At 43.3% G+C, this 20519-nt stretch overlaps 1 protein-coding gene across 2 annotated transcripts in view; it reads right to left on the bottom strand.

The window, feature by feature from the left end:
* Positions 1-3961: 3961 nt before the first annotated feature.
* XPR1 (xenotropic and polytropic retrovirus receptor 1) overlaps positions 3962-20519 on the bottom strand; it is a 252139-nt gene continuing 235581 nt past the window's right edge. For both annotated transcript variants that reach the window (XM_005290759.5, XM_065554520.1), the window contains 4 exons: positions 16728-16894; positions 14296-14435; positions 13113-13334; positions 3962-10886 (listed from right to left, as the gene is read on the bottom strand). In XM_005290759.5, coding sequence (XP_005290816.1) covers positions 10826-10886; positions 13113-13334; positions 14296-14435; positions 16728-16894 — 590 coding nt within the window. In that variant the 3' untranslated portion in view covers positions 3962-10825. The remainder of the gene's footprint in view (positions 10887-13112; positions 13335-14295; positions 14436-16727; positions 16895-20519) is intronic.

Here is a 20519-nt window from a genome sequence, read left to right on the forward strand (position 1 = left end):
CCATCCCCCATTTTTCTTCTCTGTTAAGAAATAATGGGAGTAAAAACCCTTCCCTCTGTGTCATTCTGGCACAGTTTCTACTGCTCCCAGTTGAAGGAGATGCTGCACTTGTTGGAAGAGTAGTTGCTCGTGAGATGGGTCCCTGAAGAGGGACGGGGAGGGTGGGTGGGTGGGAGGGAGGGAGAGGAAGGGGATGGCGTATCCAATTGTAACTACCTCTATGACCCATTTGTCGGATGTAATTTTCTGCCATTGATGAGAGAATGGTCGTAGGCGTGTCCAAAGATAGGTGTGCCGGCTGAAGTGGGAACGCTGTTTTCTAAACCCTCGACCAATGCTTCAAATCTGCCTATTAGTTGGAGGGGGTTGCAGCGCCCCTGTAGAATTAGGACGACGACGCTGGAATCTTGGTCTTTGGCGTCGTTGTTGCTGTTGTTGTTCCTGTGGTCTATAGGAGTGTTGTGAAAATGTGGGGTAGCGTGGTCGGTGATAAGGTTGATATCTATATTGTCGTCCTCTGGTTGCAGGTGGCTGGAGGCCTAGGGACCGGAGGGTTGCTCTTGCGTCCTTCATCGAATGCAGCATGTCGTTTGTGGAGGAGGCAAAAAGTTTTTCCCCATCGAAGGGAAGATCTTCAATGTTGCTCTGGACCTCTCGAGGGAAGGAGGAGGAAGAGAGCCATGAACCTCGTCGCATGACCACTGCTGTGGCGGTCGACCTTGCTGCAGTGTTAGCTACATCGAGGGCCGCTTGGAGAGCGGTGCGTGATATGGTTTGTCCCTCGGAAACCAGAGCTGTGAATTGTTGTTTCTTCTGTTCTGGGATGTGATCAATAAAATCCATGAATTTATTATAGTTTTTGTGGTCATATTTTGCAAGGACTGCGATATAATTAGCTATGCGAAATTGTAGCGTCGAGGATGCATATACTTTACGGCCGAAGAGGTCCAGGCGTTTACTGTCCTTGTTGGCTGGGGTGGAGCGGGCGTACTGTTGTTTGGCCCTCTGGTTTGCTGCGTCCACTACCAATGAGTTTGGCGCTGGATGGGTAAAAAGGAATTCAGAGCCCTTTGAAGGAATGAAGTACTTCCTGTCCGCTTGTTTACAGGTAGGTAGGCTAGTGGCTGGATTCTGCCAGATGGATTTAGCGGGTTCTAAAAGGGCTATGTTGATTGGTAATGCCACTCTAGAGGAAGAAGAGGGCTGCAAAATGTCTGTTAGTTCATGCCGTTGTTCAGTGACTTCCTCTAAGTTAATTTTCAAGTCACCTGCAGCTCTTTTAAAGAGGTCTTGGAATTTGGCATAGTCATCCGACGGGGTTGGAGGAAGGGGAAGTAAGGCTTCCTCAAGCGTTACGTCGGACTCTGCTGGAATAGGAGCAGGACTCAGTTGCTCCTGGGAGTGTGACGGTGCTGCCTGGTATCTTATGTCACTGGCAGGTCCGTCACGAGGCAGTGCTAAACCGGTGTTGCGCCTGGTCAAAGTGCCGTAGCGCATGTGTTCTCGGGGGTACGATACCCATGGTGCCCAACATTGCCAAGGTGGTGGGTAGGGCATAGGTGTTGCCATCCAAGGGTTCACTCCCCATGGGGCAGGATACTGAGGACAGGCTGAGGTAGTTTTTTTGTAACCCCTGTTGATCTGGGTCTGGGAGTCTTGAGAAGGAGAAAAAACTGCCTGTGGATCAGTTTCCTCCTCACTGGAGGAAGGTTGTTCTGATCCTGAATCCAGCATTGGAGAAAAACAGGCATTTATCAGGGGAGACTGCAGAATAGGTGAGACCAATAGATCTGCTGTCTGAGTGAATTGAAAAAGTGAGGCTCCTGCATGAGGTGAAAGCTGCGGACGAGGAAGTTGCCCTGAGGGAACATTCCTCTGAGCAGGGGTTTTTCCTTTGATCTCCCTGTCAGCCTGTGCTGCGATTGCCGGTGCCGTGGTAGGTGCCGGGGGGACAACATCAGCCCGCACAGGGTCATGCAAGGCTGGAAATGTCGGCACCGTGTTCGTCTCGGTGCCGAACGGTGCCATAAACGAGGCAGGCAACTGAAAGCCTGAAGCCTCGGCACCGGAGCTTCGCGCCGCCGCCGCAGCCTGAGGCGGCTTTCGTGCGGTGCCTGAGGAGCCCGGCTCTTCAAAAGTGCTGAGGCGAGGAAACACAGGCAGGGAAACTGTTGACCTGCCTGAGGCACTTTTGTGCCTCACCAACTTCTTTGCTGGAGAGGGCTGCCCCTTTTTTGTAGCTTTCTTCAGTTTTTTTGAAGCAGGGGGGCTGTGGTGGGCAGTAGAGCTGGAGTCGGCTCCTGGGTCTGAAACTGACCCGATAGACTTCTGCAGGAGGAGCAGTTTCAGTTTAAGCTCCCTGTCCTTTCGTGCCCTGGAACTGAGTTTGGTACAGTGGGCACATTTTTGGGGAATGTGTGTTTCCCCCAGGCATTTTATACAATAAGAGTGGCCATCAGAGAGCGGAATAGCATCCTTACACGTAGAGCAGCGCTTAAAGCCTGTGGAGCCAGGCATGGTAGAAGCGGCTGCGGCTGAGAGAAATTTTTTTTTTTTTTAACAGATAAAAGAACTAATGAGCTACACTAACAAGAACTGACAACAAACTAACTACTAGAATAGGTAATAGTAACAAAGTGAGGGATTTCCTAACGAGTCTGCTGAGGTCCGTCTCAGGCCGGGGACGGTAGAGAAGGAACTGAGGAGATTGGCCACGCATGCACACTATTATCCTAGACTCACTGCGGGGGGCAGCCTCTGCGCATGTGTGGCCAGTACGAGTACTGCTACGAAAAGTCTCCGAGTGAAGGCGCAGGGACGCACCAACACCAAACCTAGAGTGGAGCACCCACAGGGACATCTCTCGAAGAAGAACCACTGTTTCCATTGACACACAGACATCACCTAATGGGCTCTGGATAAGATACAAGCCAGGTGGCATTGGTTTGTTGTTATACTCTATCCTTAAGAGAGACGAAAAGCATTGTCACTAGCTGGACCATTAAAATATAGATTGCACATACTTTAATGTCTGTTGGAAGATACAAGATGTTTGACTGTGTGTCCTTCTCTAGAGTGGCAGAACCACTGTGATATATAGTTTTCTGATCCTAAGAACGCAGAAGGTGACAATCTGCCACAGGTTCTGTACGGAAGAGCGTGTGTGGGGGGGTCTGTGTACAATTACTGACAGGTGCACAGGACACCTACACAATGTCAATTTATTGTTCAGGGTGCACTTTTTGCCGAATCCTAGGATAGTGCCAGGCACTTTTTTAGTAGGAACTGACCTGTTACAGACAATGGTTGTTAGCAATAGATCTCCTTGAAGTGGTGCAGAAAACAGCTTAATTGTAGCTGGCTACCAGGGTAGCTGATTTCAGAAGTATTATGGAAAGGATTCTTGACACTGGGCAGATAAGGCTCTGTATTGGTGTAAGGCTCAAATTGAACTAGCCCTTTATATCCGTATGACTTGCGATGCCCCTTTCTCCCTCACACAGGGGCAGCCTTTCACGCCCACAAAGCTTGTAGCCACAGGCCTTCTGATTTGTGGGACCTTTTAGATGTCGATGTGATCTTAACTGATTATTTTCAAACATTTCTAGCCATTTCTGTTGCCTTCAAAATGTAAAGCACTGGAGTTGTAAATGTTAGGGTATTTTTTTTTCTGTAAGTCACAAGCTATTCACAGTCCAACATACAGCTGCCCAGGACCAACGTTTGCAGCCTGCAAATCTTTAGCTTCAGATCTCCTTTTCTCTTTAAAGAGACCCCAATAAATAAGCTAGCCATCCTTCCCGGAAACCCAACCCCATCAGAGTTTGGCTTGTAAAGTCTACAGGTGAGTTAAGCAAGTAATGGTAGTGTCAATGTTCAGAAATGAAAAGGTCATCAACCCAGAGAGGAAAAAGGACACACACACACACCACACACCAGTGACAAAGGAGCCATCCAATCATTGGAAAACAAAGAGCTTGTAATAATGAAAAAAGGACAGATTTAGTAACCAATCACTTTTTTTCCTTTTAAAAACACATAACCACAGTTGACTTTGTTTTATACAACCACCTAGAAACTATGAAACAGTACCACATTGTGCATTTTTTTTAAAACCTACTTATCAAGAAGGGTATTCCACACTTAAAAAATGTTATATCCATTTGGGAAGGAAAAAGGAGACAGCTAATAGCGCAGTCACAGATACATCATGAGTCCAAGCAAGCGGCAATTCTTTGTCCTCACCTTTTCCACTTAGCCAAAAGAAGAGTGGAGAAGGAGATAGCGAAAGAGAAAGGAGGAAAGAAAGAAAGCACCCACAGAGGACTAATCACATTCCATAGTTACTTTTGACATCTACAGCTCAGGGCTTCATAGAATAATCATTTAGATCAACACAGCAGGGGCAAGGGGTGTACAGAAAGATGGCAGAGAGGCAAGGGACAATTTCTGAAGCGGCAAATACATTTCTATCCCAGGTCCCTTCCAAATACTGTTTGTTTGATAGAAGGATTGACAAGATAGTAAGGAAGTTGACAGCCACAAAGTGTTACAGGCTGAAGAGATTCATTGTCTGTACTGAAGGGCTCATTCAATTTGGTTTTAAGAACTCAAAAGGAATTATATTTTATGGCCTTATTATTGGAAATCCTGGAGATATAACTCCCCTGACCACCAACACACTGATGCTGCTGTGAGATACACACAGACCAGAGCAACCTCACACTGGTGTGGGCTGCAGTGACAAGGGAATTGGTCCCAGGATTTACCAATATTAAAGGCCCCTTTCCCCTGAGAAATCCACATTTCTTTTGTCACTCTGGTGATTTTCCCATTAAGTTGTGGTAGAGACTGATATTCCATGGGTAAACTAGAGTAGCAGTTTGATCCAGTACTGGGTTAAATCCATGTTGTGGCAGGTCTACATATTTGCCCCAAAGTATGCAGAGTCATTTTTAGGACCCAAGTCACACAGATGTCATGATGTTACAGAGGCGGAATTTGATTTAACGATCTACAATTCAGAGTCTGATTACATCTAAAGTTAGTATAATGATTCTCCACCCTTCCCCAAGGAGTCCTGATCCCCTCTTTTCCAGTGAGCAAAATAAATCAATAGCCTTCCAGAAATAATGCTTAAGGCAGAACAGCTTTCTATCCCTTGGAGTGACTCAGAACCACTGTGGAAGAGATAAAGGTGTGTGTGTGTGGGGACGGGGGGCATGAAGCCCTGACTTAAGCAGCATGGTTAGACACTCAATCCACTTCCTAGCCAAGTTGATCTTGTGCTCTGAATAGCTAAAGTCAGCTAAACTCTTCAAGGTAGGCCTTGCTAAATCACCAAAATGGGCGAGACATTTTCAAACTTGGGTGCCTAAAATCAGGCACTTAAAAGAGAGTCACCTGGTTTGCAGAAACAATGAGCACCCAACAGTAATTGCTCAGTACCTTGGAAAATCAGGCTACTTTTATTCAGGTGCCCAAACGTGGACTCAGATGCCTCACTTGGGATACTCAAGTTTGAAAATTTTGGCCCTGATCCCCATCGCTCCTTGAGGATTCATGGTAAAAATACCCCAGGATATTACACAGGCACAACTAGTGCAGCAGCCCAAAATAATGAATCCTCCATCCCCCTCTACAGACACATTGCTGTGAAGATGTATGATCCTAGATACAAAAGCCTCATATGGGCAATACTGAAAACTACGAAGCCCAGTGCATTCTTCCCCTCCCCTTTGCCCAGAGGCAAAGACTGAAGGATAAATTTAGAGGCAGCTTATGCAAGGAATCATCTGTTAGAGACAAGGCTGGCAGACTTATGGAGGGGAGGAGAAGGAAAAAATTTGTTCATTTTGGCCCGTAGGAAGCAGCAGCAAAGGGTACCTGGAAGAATCAGAGCAGCCAACAGGAGGTGACAGAACAGTAGCAAGAAGAGCTTCCGTTTTCAGAGGATGGCTCAGTCTCACTGCACCACAGCGGGAACTTCTGCCTGTAATTCTATGCTTAAAGCTTCTGTCACTTCCTCTCTATTGATCTTCATGACACTACCCTGATATAAACAGTGATACTGAAGAAACAGAGGAAGTAGGATAGGGGAGGGCAGGGCAAGCAAATTTGCCTCCAAAATGTATCTGAATTTCAGAAGTATGAATATATTGAGACATTCAGGATACAGCCATAAGAAAGCAGGAGAATATGAAGGGAAAGGTAGCAGTAAAGTTAGTAGAGAATGAGCCTGACAGGCATACTCTCCCCCAGGATTTCTGCCCTAGTTCATTAAGCTTTGCTCTGTGAAGTTCTATGCAGAGAATCCACTGTCCAACCCCCCACCCAGTTGCCTTCCTCCCATAGATGACTTTCATCCCAGAGAACACAGCAAAGGGATTCCGGCCTTTCTATCAGCAAAGTATAGAAAAAAAAATCTATGATTTGTGATAAGCACATGCCAGTGATCAAAATCTCATTTTCATATAGTACAGTCAGAAGCTGGAGGAAAGATCCAGGGAATTAGAGATCCGTGTGGATTCACAGTGGTCAATATCTCAACAGCCTGGAAATGGATCTGCCTGATTAACATTGCCTGACAATCCCCATGCAACTTTAGATGTCTGGGAGGGATGGAGACCCCTCTGAACAGGGAATGAATGTGGCCAACTTGAACTTCTAAACTACAGGGGTATGGGGAAATCTCCATTTAAAAAAAATATCCAGTGGTGAGACTAATACCATCCACTCTAAGCTCAGGTGAATACAAAGCGGAACCATTGGGTAGGTCTCAATTCCAGCAGAAGAGCACCCTTTAAGAGATGGGAAGGAGAGAACCCAGAGAGATCTAAAGGAAAGGCAAACATAGGTGCTATAAAATAGGAAGATGATGGGCATTTTCCAGCTTTTGCTTAAGGAAGTTGGAAGCAGGTTCCTGGCTCTCCTGCTATCCCATCTGTGAGTTTGAGGCAAACCACTGGATAAAAGACCCAGTTCCTTGTTCTCCTTTCACCGCGCATTCTGCATTTAGTAATGCTAGTCTTCTACAGCAGTATTTTCACAAACACCCATTCCGTTATATTTGCAAAGGTCATTCATGAAGTGTGACCACCAGAGGGGAAACATCTTTTCTCACTTTCTCATTTTGCAGACCACTCAGTAGGAGAGGTGGTTATATTTCTTTCACTAGCTGCCCTGCTTGATTATATCTCATTTAACTGGCTAGATATCACTGTATATTCACAGATGGAACCAGACAGGTTTTTAGAACTAACTCCTGAGAGGAGCTATATTCCGAATGGCTCAGAAATGTCTCTGTGTAGTCATGGAATACAAGCCCTTGCGGCATCAGGGAGTACAGTGATTCTGGAAGCTGGGTTCTTTTGGACCATGATGCTAGGAGCTCAGGCATCCTGACCCAAGTGTACGGACACCTTCATTACACAGGCTGTCTTCATGGTCATAAAACATGCATTTTTACACCAAGTTACTAACAGCAATTAGTTCTCTCACACTAAAAAAAAAACCAACCCAACTTTTTTGGCAGGGAAAACATAGCCCGAAACACAGTGCTCTTCTGCAGGGTGGGAAGAGAAAGAAGGTGGAAGCAGTATATTGACAAACACAGAACAAAATTGTCTCTCTTCCCCTAGAGTTTTGATACGTTGCAGAAAAAACTGACCAAGACCTCAGTTCTTGTTGATTTGATCCTTCCATAAGTTTAAAGTTTGAGCCAATCAGCTCATGCAGTACCACTCATGTCTGAGGCAGACTAACCAGAACATGTTCAATTCTCCTAGCTGAGCTCAGAAACGCATTCACAATGTTTCATTTGTTTCTACTTGTTCCGTGATACTTTAAGATCTCTCTGTACCAAGTTGTAAAAATTTTTCAGATGCCCTAATTGCCACAATGATACTTTCCATTCCTTTGACAAGGGAGTGCTATCAGTAAGACCCCACCCTCCCCTTTTTAAAGCAATGCTTCCTTAAGTAATGACACGATTAGTTCAGGTTGTGCCCCTTGGTTTGGCTGCTACTCCTTTTAAACTGCCCACTGGCATATATGGCATCACTATTCTCTGACAGTTTTAGTTGCTAATGATATCCCAATTGTTAGCCAGAGTATTGTAGTTACCTCCTAGGAGAACGAGCTCTCTGTTCTGTGTGAAATCAAACATTGTGAACACAGCAAAAATCACTGAAATGCAAAATAGTGGACTGAAATACTTTAGAGGGCTTTCCATCTCAAACTCCACTTCCTGCTGGACAGGTACATCTGTCCTTGTCTGAACAAGAAGCATCAGTGAGTCAAGATCAGGGGAATCAGACTCCTGGGCACCAAAAGGGGCAACAACAGAATTCTGGGTTAGTCTGTATTGTTCAGATTCCTCTCACCAGAGTGGGCTGGTGCCGAAATACCAGCTGGCCCTGGTCGCATTGGTGGAGGAATAACAATACACAAATCATCTATTCCACTTGAATGACACTATCACCTTCAGTAGATCAGTGGTAGTGCTGAGGCCTTTCCTAGCAGGTCATCAAAGTTTCTTGATAAGTTCAGGGTGCAATATGACAGTGCTGATAACTGAGATAATGCTCATTCTGTCAAGGGGCACCAGTTCACTACTACCAATGTATGATAAAGTTATTTTGCCCTATTTAAACTACATGAATACAATTAAGTTTCCTTCTTCAGTTCCTCTGGGCAAGAGGCACAATAGGCAAACTAAGAAAAAGCAGTGCACCAGCCATATGTAATAAGCCATATGATTGGCAAAAGAGAGAAAAATTATTTAACAGCAGCTGAGCAGGGATTCCTAGCATCTGATTGCTAGAAATGTAAATTCAAAACAAGGGACAGAAGTCAAAAATGGCTCCTCCTTAGTTGAAGGTGTGACTCTGCCACTTGGAGTCTGAACAATAACTGTATATGGCTAGCTACTGGCACTGCCAAAGAACTAAGAGAGTACTTGGAATACATGGAAGAGTGGTTAAAAACAAGGACGCAGAGCAGCAGAAAAAGTGACCATGCCCCATCTGAAAAGGATGCAGAGTCTTCAACAATCCCTGCTGTAAAGTTGAGCCTTGGGGTAAGGACAGGATTAAAGGGAATTGAAGCAGCTTCCCCCAGTCCCTGGTGTTAACCTTACATGCAATAGAGCAAGGACAAATAAGATTTTATTAATATTAAACACTGAAGCTTTCTGCAAGCATTAATGCCTGCAGTGGTGTAGGGCATGGCCCTCAAACACTCATGTTGCTCTCTTCTAAGAGGTTGGTGGTGGTATCAAAATATACAAAGCTTATCAAGCTGGCCTTATCATTTCTACTGAAATTGCTAAGCAGTACGATGTCCTTAAACCCTAGCCTGCTGAGTATGATCACTCACACTCCAGTGCAAGGCTGACCTACCACTTAACTGGTTTTAGACTACACTGAGGAGAGGGTGTAAAAGACAGGCAACAAACAAAGCAACCTGAAGGTGTGCTCAGGAAGTGACTGGTAGAGAACGCTTTGCCAAAGCCTGGCAAAACATATAAACTAAAATGTCATTAAAGACTTCTAATTTACTACCAACTTCCCTACCCTCTGGACAACACACAACCACCTCCTTGCCCCACAGCGAACTGGGTCAGGTGTGCCAATTCTCTGAAGCGTAGCCACCTATGAACCAAAACATGTAACAAACCCCCCTCCCACACATGCAAAAGATCATGTCCTCATCTTGTCCACTTTTATTTTTGCTGTAGTTAGCTGAAGCGGAACAATGGAAAAGCTCCCTATTTAACAGGGGTGCACAGTACTCTAACCTTATCTCATGAAGATTAAGGCTTTGAAAAAACAGTTCTTAACCTAAACACCAACCCCCCTTTTTTTGCCTGGGTGTTTCGCCTTGTGGCAAGATTTATTACAACTCTCCTTTAAAACAGAATCATTTGCACTATCTTTGCACGGCCACGTGGAAAGATGAGCATGAACTGGTACGTGAAACATGCTCAGGCTTCTGAAGCAACAGCAGCAGCAACTAAAACCAGAAAGAAAAACTTTGGTTTATAAATAAAACTAAACTGAAGAGAAAAAGGGTCAAACTGGCGCAAATTATCTCATGAAAGAGGTATTTGCAGGGCATAACCCTCACAAAAAAAGAGATCCAGATCTACATCCCCCTGCCTTGTTTTACTGTTATCGCCTTCATTGCACAGGACTCAAAAAATCATTCTCATATGGTTGTTAAGTTTCATAAATAATGTGAAAACTGTATGCAACAAATACATCGTATTTCCAAAAAAATTATAAGAAAAGTTACATCAAATTAAAAAGTAGCTTCGTGAATGAAGGTACTGCTCTAAGTGCACTTTCCCTGCAAGTGCAGCCAGTGCCTCAGCGCTGGATATGAAGGAAAGAAAAAAACGAAACACAAATTTAAAAACCCAAGTCCAGTTTCAACCAGTCGAAACTGGGCCAAGCAGAAGCCGAGTGTATTCTCGGTGCTGTCCCATCAGGGAGTCCCTATGATGCTCGTTCTTCATCCAGATAGGGTTTTGTGTCCTTGTTGTGATTGTAAACAATTCTTAGATACTTCTTTCTTTAACTGTCCTCTGATTGGCAAAACGAAGTAAATATTTATTTTAAAAGTAGAAAATGAAAATTAAACCAGAAGAAAAGAAACACAGTGAGCTTGTTGGAGTCCATAGGATCCGGTCCGGAAGAGCTCGGAAAATGTGTTCAGTGTTTTCTCCTGTTTTCAGCTGGAACTGTACCAGAGGTTGGATTGGTCGGGGAAAGGGTAGTAGAGCAAGGAAACAAGGGATGTGGAAATAGACTCTGTGGACATTTCATGTGTTTGCTTCGTCATCTGTGTCCTCTATCAATATCTTGGTGTCACGAGCCTTGGATCTGGGAAAAAACAAACAAGCAAACAAAAATACTCACTCACTGAGGGGAAGGAAGACATTCCTATAATATATAGATAAGATAAACACATTCTGTCCAACATATTCCCTACACAGGTAATATCTAGGCCAGCAGACTACTATAGACATGTGGTAATTCATACTCTCCCCTCCCCCCAGGATGGGAAGATCACCCTATAAAAATACAGAGGGATGACTAATACCTTTCTGCCTCTAATGCTCATCTTTCTGATACAGCTAAATTCTGGAGGTTAACAGCGCCCTCTACTGGTTAGTTACAATACAGCAAACAAGGGACACAAAATGTAAACAAATGTTTTGAGGCTGGGAGTGAAACTAGAATAACCTTTATCATAAGCACTGACTTTTGTTTTTTTGCTGGTGGGTGCTTTTGAAGAGATATGTGTGTTGAGGAAGGGCACTCTGCCAGTTTTGGGGGGTGGCTATTTTCAGCATATTTATACATGTTTTTTCATATTCTAGTTACTGAATGTGTCTATCATTGGTATCTTTAATAATGATTAAATTGTTATGAACTACATAATTACATTATCATGAATTACAGTATATTAAAATCATTGCAATCACCTACAAGCTGTCTCCACTAACATCCCAATTTAAAGACATTATGTCTCACTGTAGCTTTCTGGATGAAACTGTCAGCAATCTTATTCACATCTAGTTGCCTGGTACTGTGTTGATACACATTAAGGACAGCCACATTATTTAGTTGCGTCTGTCCCATTGATGACTGGAGATAATTTTTAAGACTTCTGAAGCTGGAGAATGAGTTCAGGATAATACAGGCACAATGAGAAGGATTCTTATAAATTTGCAGTAGTCTGGAATCATAGTGCTTCCAGACCACTGCAAATGACTCCAAGATCTCTTTCTTGATGGGTAACTGCTAATTTAGGCACCATTTTGTATTTATAGTTGGGATTATATTTTGCCATGTGCATTACTTTGCATTTAACGTGGAATTTCATCTGCCATTTTGTTGCCAGTTTTGAGAGATCCCTTTGCAACTCTTTGCAGTCAGCTTTGGACTTACCTATCTTGAGTAATTTTGTATCATCTGCAAACTTTGCCACCTCACTGTTTATCCCTTTTTGCATATCATTTATGAATATGTTTAAAAGCACTGGTCCCAGGACAAGCCCCTCCAGGACACCACTATTTACCTCTCTCCATTCTGAAAATGGACCACTGATTCCTACCCTTTGTTTCCTATCTTTTAACTGGAGTGCTTGGTAATGCTTTCAGGATCATCTAATAATTCTTAATTTAATTTAATGAGCCTTTTGTTATCTTAATCACCCTGCCTCTGTTTATAAACAAACTCCCTGCCCCAAGGGCAGAAGTTGTTAGCAGCACAGAACTCATCACATTCCACACTCAAGTCCCACTATTTTTTTTTACATTGGTGCTTGAGCCCCGGAGCACCCAGAGTCAGTGCCTATGACATTTACACAAGGAATTCTATTCCTACAGGTATTGTATACAGATACTCACACTAAACACTGCATACAGTTACATTCCTTAGGGTGTGTCTTCACTAGCAACGTTAAAGCGCTGCTGCAGCAGCACTTTAATGTGGCTGTGTAGTCGCGGCACCAGTGCGAGGAGAAAGCTTTCCCAGCGCTGTAAAACGCCCCCCAAAAAAACACTCCCATGAGGAGAGTAGCTCCCAAGCACTGGTATACTGTCTACACTGCCACTTTACTGCGCTGTAACTTGCAGCACTCAGCGAGAAAGTTGCAGTGCTGTAAAGTGGCAGTGTAGACAAGGCCTTAGGGAATCAATCCTGCCCTCAGATGGTGGACATATACTACTGTGCATATTTCTTGTTCAATCTGACACTGTGCTTCACACACACACAGAGCTTATCTTATGACATACATGACATACCTTGCTTCTCTGCATGTCTGAGGGATAAACTGTGCCTTAAATGTGTTTATTTAAACAGAACTCCGTACCTGACGGAAGTACACTTGGTTAGTCAACCTTACTGAACAAAGCACACTGCATCAATGCTACAGAGACTTGGCGTGAGAGGGTAAAAATGCCAATGTATTTATTTACTAGTTGGGTCAGTCCTCTCTTTTCAAACTATTTAGAGTTATGTCTCCAATATGGCACCTCAAACACTTATTAATAAATTAATCCCTTCAAATTTTATTGTGCAAGAGGGCAAAGCAATACATACTGTGAAGAAAGATTAGGTCGGCGCAGGGACACGCTCAGGCTACGCTTCCACACCCTGTTCTTCTGGCGGTTTCGGACGCCATCTTCCTGGTCCATCATCTGCTCTAGTAGTGTCTGGTCATCAGCATTCATTGGTGCCACTGAGATGTCCCGGACAGCACGGAACTCGCCACAGTTGTTCAGATGCTCATTCTCCAGACGGAAGAAATTCCACACAAACCGCCTGGAAGGAGAGCGGGAAGGAGAAAAGGGAATAATATAAAAACTACGTACCACTTTCACAGCTGTCCCCAATTTTTGGCAAAGCCGTGATGCAGTCCCAAAGATGCTACTGCGTACACTTCCCTGGGATTACACACAGACCCTAGGAGGGCAAGGCCCTGTAAATTGACAGGCTGGAGAGAAGTAAATGGTTGGGAAGGTGAATGACTAACAAGGAGCAACCTGCTACATTGCTTCACAGCAGTAGATTGATGGACTTCTCCAGGGAAGCAAACAGTTTTGGTGGAATCATTCATAGTTTTAACAGTGAGGATTACCCCAGCATGGCTGGTATCAAGGTAGCCCAAGGATTATCAGTTAGGAGGAATAAATACAAATAACTCCCCCCCCCCACACACACACAGTGAGATTCAAAAGCAAGCTGTTTTGCTCATCTCAAGCAGACATGTGATTCCTGATGTAACACTAACCTGCAGACAGCATTAATGCTCTGGAAGTGCCTGATCACAGTGAGAATTCCATTTTTTAACAATTTGCAAAAGCAGAAGAGATTTTGTAAATTTAGCCTTGAAGTGACATTTCAATAATTTTTACCAGTGAAAATGCTTAAAATGTGAGCTTGCTAAATTCCCCCAACAAACTCAGGTAAGACATTGGCCCCTAGCAAATACAACAGAGTGAGGTAGAACCCAGGTCTCAGGCCTGTGTGTTTTCAGGGGTCTCTGAATCCCAGACAGGTCAGTGAAAGATTCCATAGCACTCTTTCAGCCAGCAATTTGCTCAGATTTAGTGCATATTCTGAGTCTTGGCGCTCTGTGTTTTCATCACTTTATGGCTTTTCAAACAACAGCTCCATGAGCCTATGGAAAGCCAGGGACTTCCCCACCTTTCTGGTGTTATTGTTTGTAAAACAAAAGGAATAAACAAGCAGTTTGAAATACTGTTTAGCTGAGCCACCTTACCGGAAAACCTCAAGTGGTGCAAAGACAGTAGAGATGACGTCCCCGGCATAAGGAAAGACTTGCATGGAAGTGAGGGAGATCTGGATGGTCCAGGCAAAGCGCAGGATTACATCCTCCACAATGGCACAATAGTAATAGGCCTTAGGAGCAAGGAGTAAAATAGGACAGGTCAGCTGACATGTTCAACACAGAGCAAGAATACCTGCCAAATGACCAAGGAGAAGCAGAGCCAATTCCATCACTAACTTTCACATTTATTGGGATTAATTCTTCAATACCATTCAATACAACCATGGATGGCTATGGGCTTTATGCAGGGAAAATATAACAGTGCCAAGTTTAACCTCTCTTCCATCTTCCTTCTCCAGACAGAAGACTCTGGGACCCTAAAATAAGCTTTTCTAGTAAGGTAGAGATGATCACCAGAGCTAGACACAGGCCATATTAAGTATGATATATATGACTGTCAGTATTTAAGTCTCCCAGTTACCTAAGGCTTGTCTACACAAGAGATTTATACTGATTTAACTAAATTTGTTTTGAAACTAATTTAAATTAAATCAGTTCAGCCCTCGTGTGGAAACATTATCCACCAATTCCTGACCGATTTAACTTAAATCAATCTACAGCATTCTTAAGCTGAAATAAGCATCCACATAAGTGTTGCATTGACTTGACTAAATCAGTTTCTAAACCGATTTAGACAAGGGCAAACTTCCCCATATGAGAACCAGACCTATATTTATTTCTCTTGTTATTTATTGTTTTTACCCTGGTTCTCCTTCTGCAGCTAACGTTTGCATAGCAATTGTTTATTTACGTGTAAGAGACTTTTAAGAGTGTTTTTCACCAGGTTTTTAGTTTTATTGTACTTTTACTTGTTTTGATTTAAAACAAAACTGTTTCCAACCACAGATTCACCAGGTAGTGGAACAGAGAAATACTGAAAAGATTTCTTACAAATATAACACCTCAGAATTTCTTACATCAGGTTGCAATAGCTGCATGAGTACCTACAAAGACCAGATTAAAAAACAGATTTTTGGGAGTTCCTAAAGTGCTCATTTCAAAATTTAAGGAAAGGGCTTTAATTTTTTTTTTTTATTAGAAGTTTACAAATTTTTCTGAACCACTTCAAATCTTTTATTCCTTTATATTTTAAGATGTTCTTAAGACAAATTACATACAGGCCTTGATCCTCAACGTACCCAAGTATCTAATATAACGGCTGTATTCTACTTGTGGGATTACCTGCATATCACCCTTTGCTCTAACCACCTGTAATATTCAGGAATCATGGTGAAAGATCAACAGCTCTTTGTGGCGTTGCAAGAGCTGCTAATGTGGCCATGCCAATGCGTTTGCAGCTGACAGTGTAAAAACTCGGCAGCGTTTTCCCTGCTGCGGTCTCCGAAGGCTGGTTTAACTCCCAGCACTCTACATCTGGAAGTGTAGCATGCCCTCTATCTTATTGAGGGTGGATAATTTATGAATTTACCCTGTATAAGCTTTATACAGAGTAAAACAGATTTGTTTGGGGTTTGGATCCCATTCGGAACTGGGTGTCTGGGTGCTGGGGACAGGTAACCTGCTGAGCTGTTTTCAAGTTAAGTCTGCAGCTTTGGGGGTGTGGACCAGACCCTAGGTCTGTGTTGCAGCAGGCTAGCATGTCTGCCTCAATAAGACAGGGCTCTGGAAGTCCCAAGCTGGCAGGGAAAACGGGCTCAGAGGTAATTTCAGCACATCAGGTGACAGTCCCAAGGGGGTCTTTCTGACTGAACCCGTCACAATGGATATTACTTTGCTATCTGTATTACTAAAATATAGTATACGCCTCTTACAGCTTTCAACATAGGCACGGGCTTCCTCTGGGCCTGGGCCCTGCCCCCAACTGCCTCCTTCCTCAAAGTCCACACCCAGTTCCACCTCTTCCCACCCCTGCTCCGCCCCAGACCCCGCCCCCCACTCCTTCTCCCAAGTGCCCACCCTGCCCCTTCCCGCCCATTTCCACCCCCTCCCCTGAGCATGCCCCCCCGGCGCCTCCAACATGCCGCGAAACAGCTGACTGCGGCGGGCGGTAGGTGCTGGGAGGAAGGGGGAGAAGTTGATCGGTGGGGCTGCTGGCGGGCGGGAGGCACTGGGGGGGCAGGGGAGTGGAGAAGCTGGCTGCCAACGGGTGCTAAACACCAGTTAATTTTTTTCCCCATGAGTGCTCCAGTCCTGGGGCACCCAGAGAGTCAGCGCCTATGGCTTTCAATAATCATAATAAGGATGGGACTTTCTCTTTGGTAATGGACAGATTATACAATCAGAACTTCTGACACACTGAATTTAAGACAGTCCAGTGCCAGTCAGAATGTACCTTTAATCCAAAGTGTTTTGTTAAAACATTGGCAGACCCTCCCCAAAATGACAAAAGGCTGTGTACTCACTTTCTGTGGGTAGACGATCTCTTCCCGAAGGAAGGTATTTTCACCAGCATTCTTGTCAAAGAGACCCCAGTCCATCTTCAGGTCCCAAATAAGGGTGTAGCAGGAGCTGATTAAATAGAAGACAATCCACAGGTAGAAGAACACTTGGGTGTCACTGTGGTTTTGAGCTGCAAGAGAGAAACAACAGCATGACGCTGCATAATTTTAAACATTTCTTATAGCAGCACCAAAATTGTCCACCAAAACGCCGCATGACCGATGGTAGTTCCCCTTTTAACCAAGCTCCCTGTCCCACCAGGCTAAATAACCTCTCTGAAAGTCTTATCAGAGATTCCTTTAAGTTACAGTTTTAATTCCTCCTCAAGCTCACTTCAATATGTTGTGCTTGATATGGAAATAATTGTTTAAATTTGCCTTATTTGGGAAACTTGCTAGTTTGTAGGCATATTTTTGTAAACAAGTTATTTCTCTCACTCCAGCATAGGACTGACTATATTGCTTCCTGCTGTATTCTCTTACCTTTTATATTTGTCACACTCTTAATACTTAGGGAAGAAAAAAAATGTACTGTTTATTTTCTTTTTGAATTAGAACCTAAATTTGGGCCCATAAAGAGTTCATAAAAATAAAACATGTTATATTGGATTGTACAGCTGAGCCTTTTGCCTCATCTTGCTATCAGGTGTCACTCTGCACAGTGACTGCAATTGCTTATTAATTGATTCTTTACTAACAAACCCAATAAAAATCTTCCCAATACAAAAGCGACTCTACAATAATATAAAACTGTGGTGGTGCATTTTCCAGGTATGTGGCTTTAAAACAATAAAAATTCCTAGAGCTGCCTCCTGATCACAAAAATGGCAATAGCTCGATTTGTCCTCTTTCTTCTTTTCATTTTAATAATTATGATAGAAATGTAATGTGTATATATGTGAGGTAACACATAAAATTAATAAGGGTGAAAATGAGAGGCATAGTGTAATAGTACATTCATTCCATTATGCCTTTCAGACTTTTGGGAGATGATGTGCAGGATACAGGTCAAATACACACTCATCCTCTTTACAACACTCCCCCCCCAACTTACCTATTAAAGCCTATCTGCAGTGGAGACTAAAATTAATAGCGCAAAAGTGATTTTCTTCAGTCTTTTGCTTAGACTAGCTTTCTTACTTTTGTGTAAAATAAGGAACATTTGTGTAGCATTTTTCATCTTCCGCCAATAAGGCTTTCCAGGAGAGACCAAGGGACAGGTTTGGTAACATCCCCACCTCACCACCATGGTCACTTCAGAATGTACTACAGGCTCCGCTACTTGGAGGCATGCATAGAAAATTCCTCAGCCTAGCAGATGTAGTGCCATGGTGCAACTAATCTTAGTGCTATATACCGCCTTCCCCTCTCCATGCTTCCAAAGTTTGATTCACCTCAGAGTCAGCAAATGGGTGAGCTTATAGTGCAGATTTTGAATGTTATGAACTAGAGCCCCGATCAACCTTTACATGGGAACAGTCCACATCAGAAGGGCTGCAAGCTCCCCCTTGGAGTTTCCATTGCATCATTCGAGAATGAGACAGAGTGACTTAAAACACCAAGATCTGTAGGGACCAAGGCCAAATATGCTGAGATTGTGCATTCAAACCGTTTCTCAGCTATGTTTAGTCCCCCCGCCCCAACTGGATACCAAGAGACAGCCCTATGCAAGGCTTCCCCACAGCTTTGGGGAGTTGAAAGTAGTAATGCTGTTGGGATGATTATTTATGCAGGTTTTTACCGTGTCACCAATGTAACCATAAATTGTTTTATTAAATCCAAAGGCCAAATGGTATTGCTATAAACATACCTAAAAACCTAAATAAGCTATTTACTACATCCATAACAAAACATTGATAAGTATTAGATCAAAATACTTACAAATGGGCTAAACTCAGGGATGCTTAGACCTATACTGACCAGCTCCAACTTGGTCAGGCAGGTATCAGCAATGAACCCTTTACAAGTTTAGTTTTTTAGCCCTTTAAGAAAGTGATGTCACTGCCAACTACTGACTTCAGCTAAAAAACAATTTGAGACAGTTCACCCTTATTTCCAGCCTTAATCCAGATAAGATTTATAACCTCCTTTCTCCCCAAGGCCTTTCCTTTCTATTCTTTCCCTCCTTCTCATTGATCAACAGTTTTTCTGTTGCACCTGGGTTCACGTAGACCCTAATTTTTGAGATAACATTGGTAGGTGGGTTGGGAAGGTCCATGTTAGCTCTTTTTAAGACAGATTCTCTTTGTCTTGTTTAAAACCATCTGCAGTCACCCCTATCAGTCAGAGGCCTTCTTTTTAGAAACTTCCCTTTATTTCATTAGCTATTCTTTGAACCAGACATCCTCCCTACTTTATTCCTTCTGGCCTTATAACTCATTACTTTCAAGGCCTTTCTTTTACTTGCTAATTAGGGCCTTTCTTTATAATACATCTTTCTTTAACCAAACTAAAGCTAACTTTTAATTCTCTAATTTTATATTTATTCTACAGATGCCATAGAGAAAACATTCTTCAGACAAGCCCTCTTTTCATATACAGAGCTTGAGCCATGCAGTGCACTTGCAGGATTACATCCATAAGATGCAAGGAAGGGAAGACAATGCCTCAGATATTCTGTACTCCCAAACTGTCTTTGGAACACTCTGCTCATGGAGGGGAATGATCTGGCCGTAGATTTCTATTTCTCAGAAACAACATATAGAATGGCAGCAAGTCAGTGAAGCTGGAGCTGATGAAACTGCACCTAAGTAGCCGATTGCACAGCAAAGTGATGTCAAGTTTTAACGTTGCTTAAAGCTAAATTGCCTTAAGAAGAGTTATTGAGGTCAATTATTGTGAGAAAGGCAGTATAGGAGAGAATTCAATTAAAAACTCTTGGTGCATTATCCATCAAGCTAAAAGGGATGTGCTAATTTCCAGTTACTCATCCTGGATTCTGTTCCCTTTCTCTCCTCACCCCTAGGAGTATTCTTTTCACTGGCACTTTGGGTCAAGCTGCATACTTTCCCCTCCCCCATTTTCTTTCTAAATCATTGATTGTGTAATGTGCTTTGCTCCTGAAAATTTCATTACAAATACAAATCATTCCCCAGTAACAGACTTCAAACAAAAACAGTCTATTGTACTCACTCTGCCTTTTGGTCTCTTCTCTTAATCACTTGTCTTTCTTTCCACCCCTATTTTTCCTCTTCCCCACAAATCTGTTTGACATCCTCCTTCTTTCTCATTGGTATTCAGGTGGTGTAACCGAGAGATATTACCGATCTAGGCAAGCAATTATATCTCAATCTCCACTGGCTAGTCCTAGTGGCCCTCTCAATGCTGCACGGAAGGTTGGAAAAAATCAAGGCATTGATATTCCGCCCAGAGCTTCCATCTACTACATGCCTGCCACTTCAGCAGAAATAATACATGCTGGGTATGTTTATAGTAATGTCAGGGTCTATTTAAACAAAAACAGTTTCACCCAGTGCTACTTCTTCACATAATGAAGTGCTGGGAAACTGCCAGAAAGCTGTTAGGAAGACAGAGATTCAGGAAGAGACAGTGTCCCTAGAAACTGCTCTCTCATCTCCTCACTTCTCCTGACAGTATGGAAAAGATGGATTCCATTATCTCCCTTGGACTGCCTGTATAATTAGGGGACTGCAGACCTTTTCTGGCCTGATTCAGCCTTCAATCAGCCCAAGGTAGGAACACATAAGGGACATAACTTTCCATCTGCCATATCTCAAACACGGGACACAGACAATG

The sequence above is a fragment of the Chrysemys picta genome, chromosome 8 (genome assembly GCF_011386835.1).
Source record: "Chrysemys picta bellii isolate R12L10 chromosome 8, ASM1138683v2, whole genome shotgun sequence".
NCBI lineage: Eukaryota > Metazoa > Chordata > Testudines > Emydidae > Chrysemys > Chrysemys picta.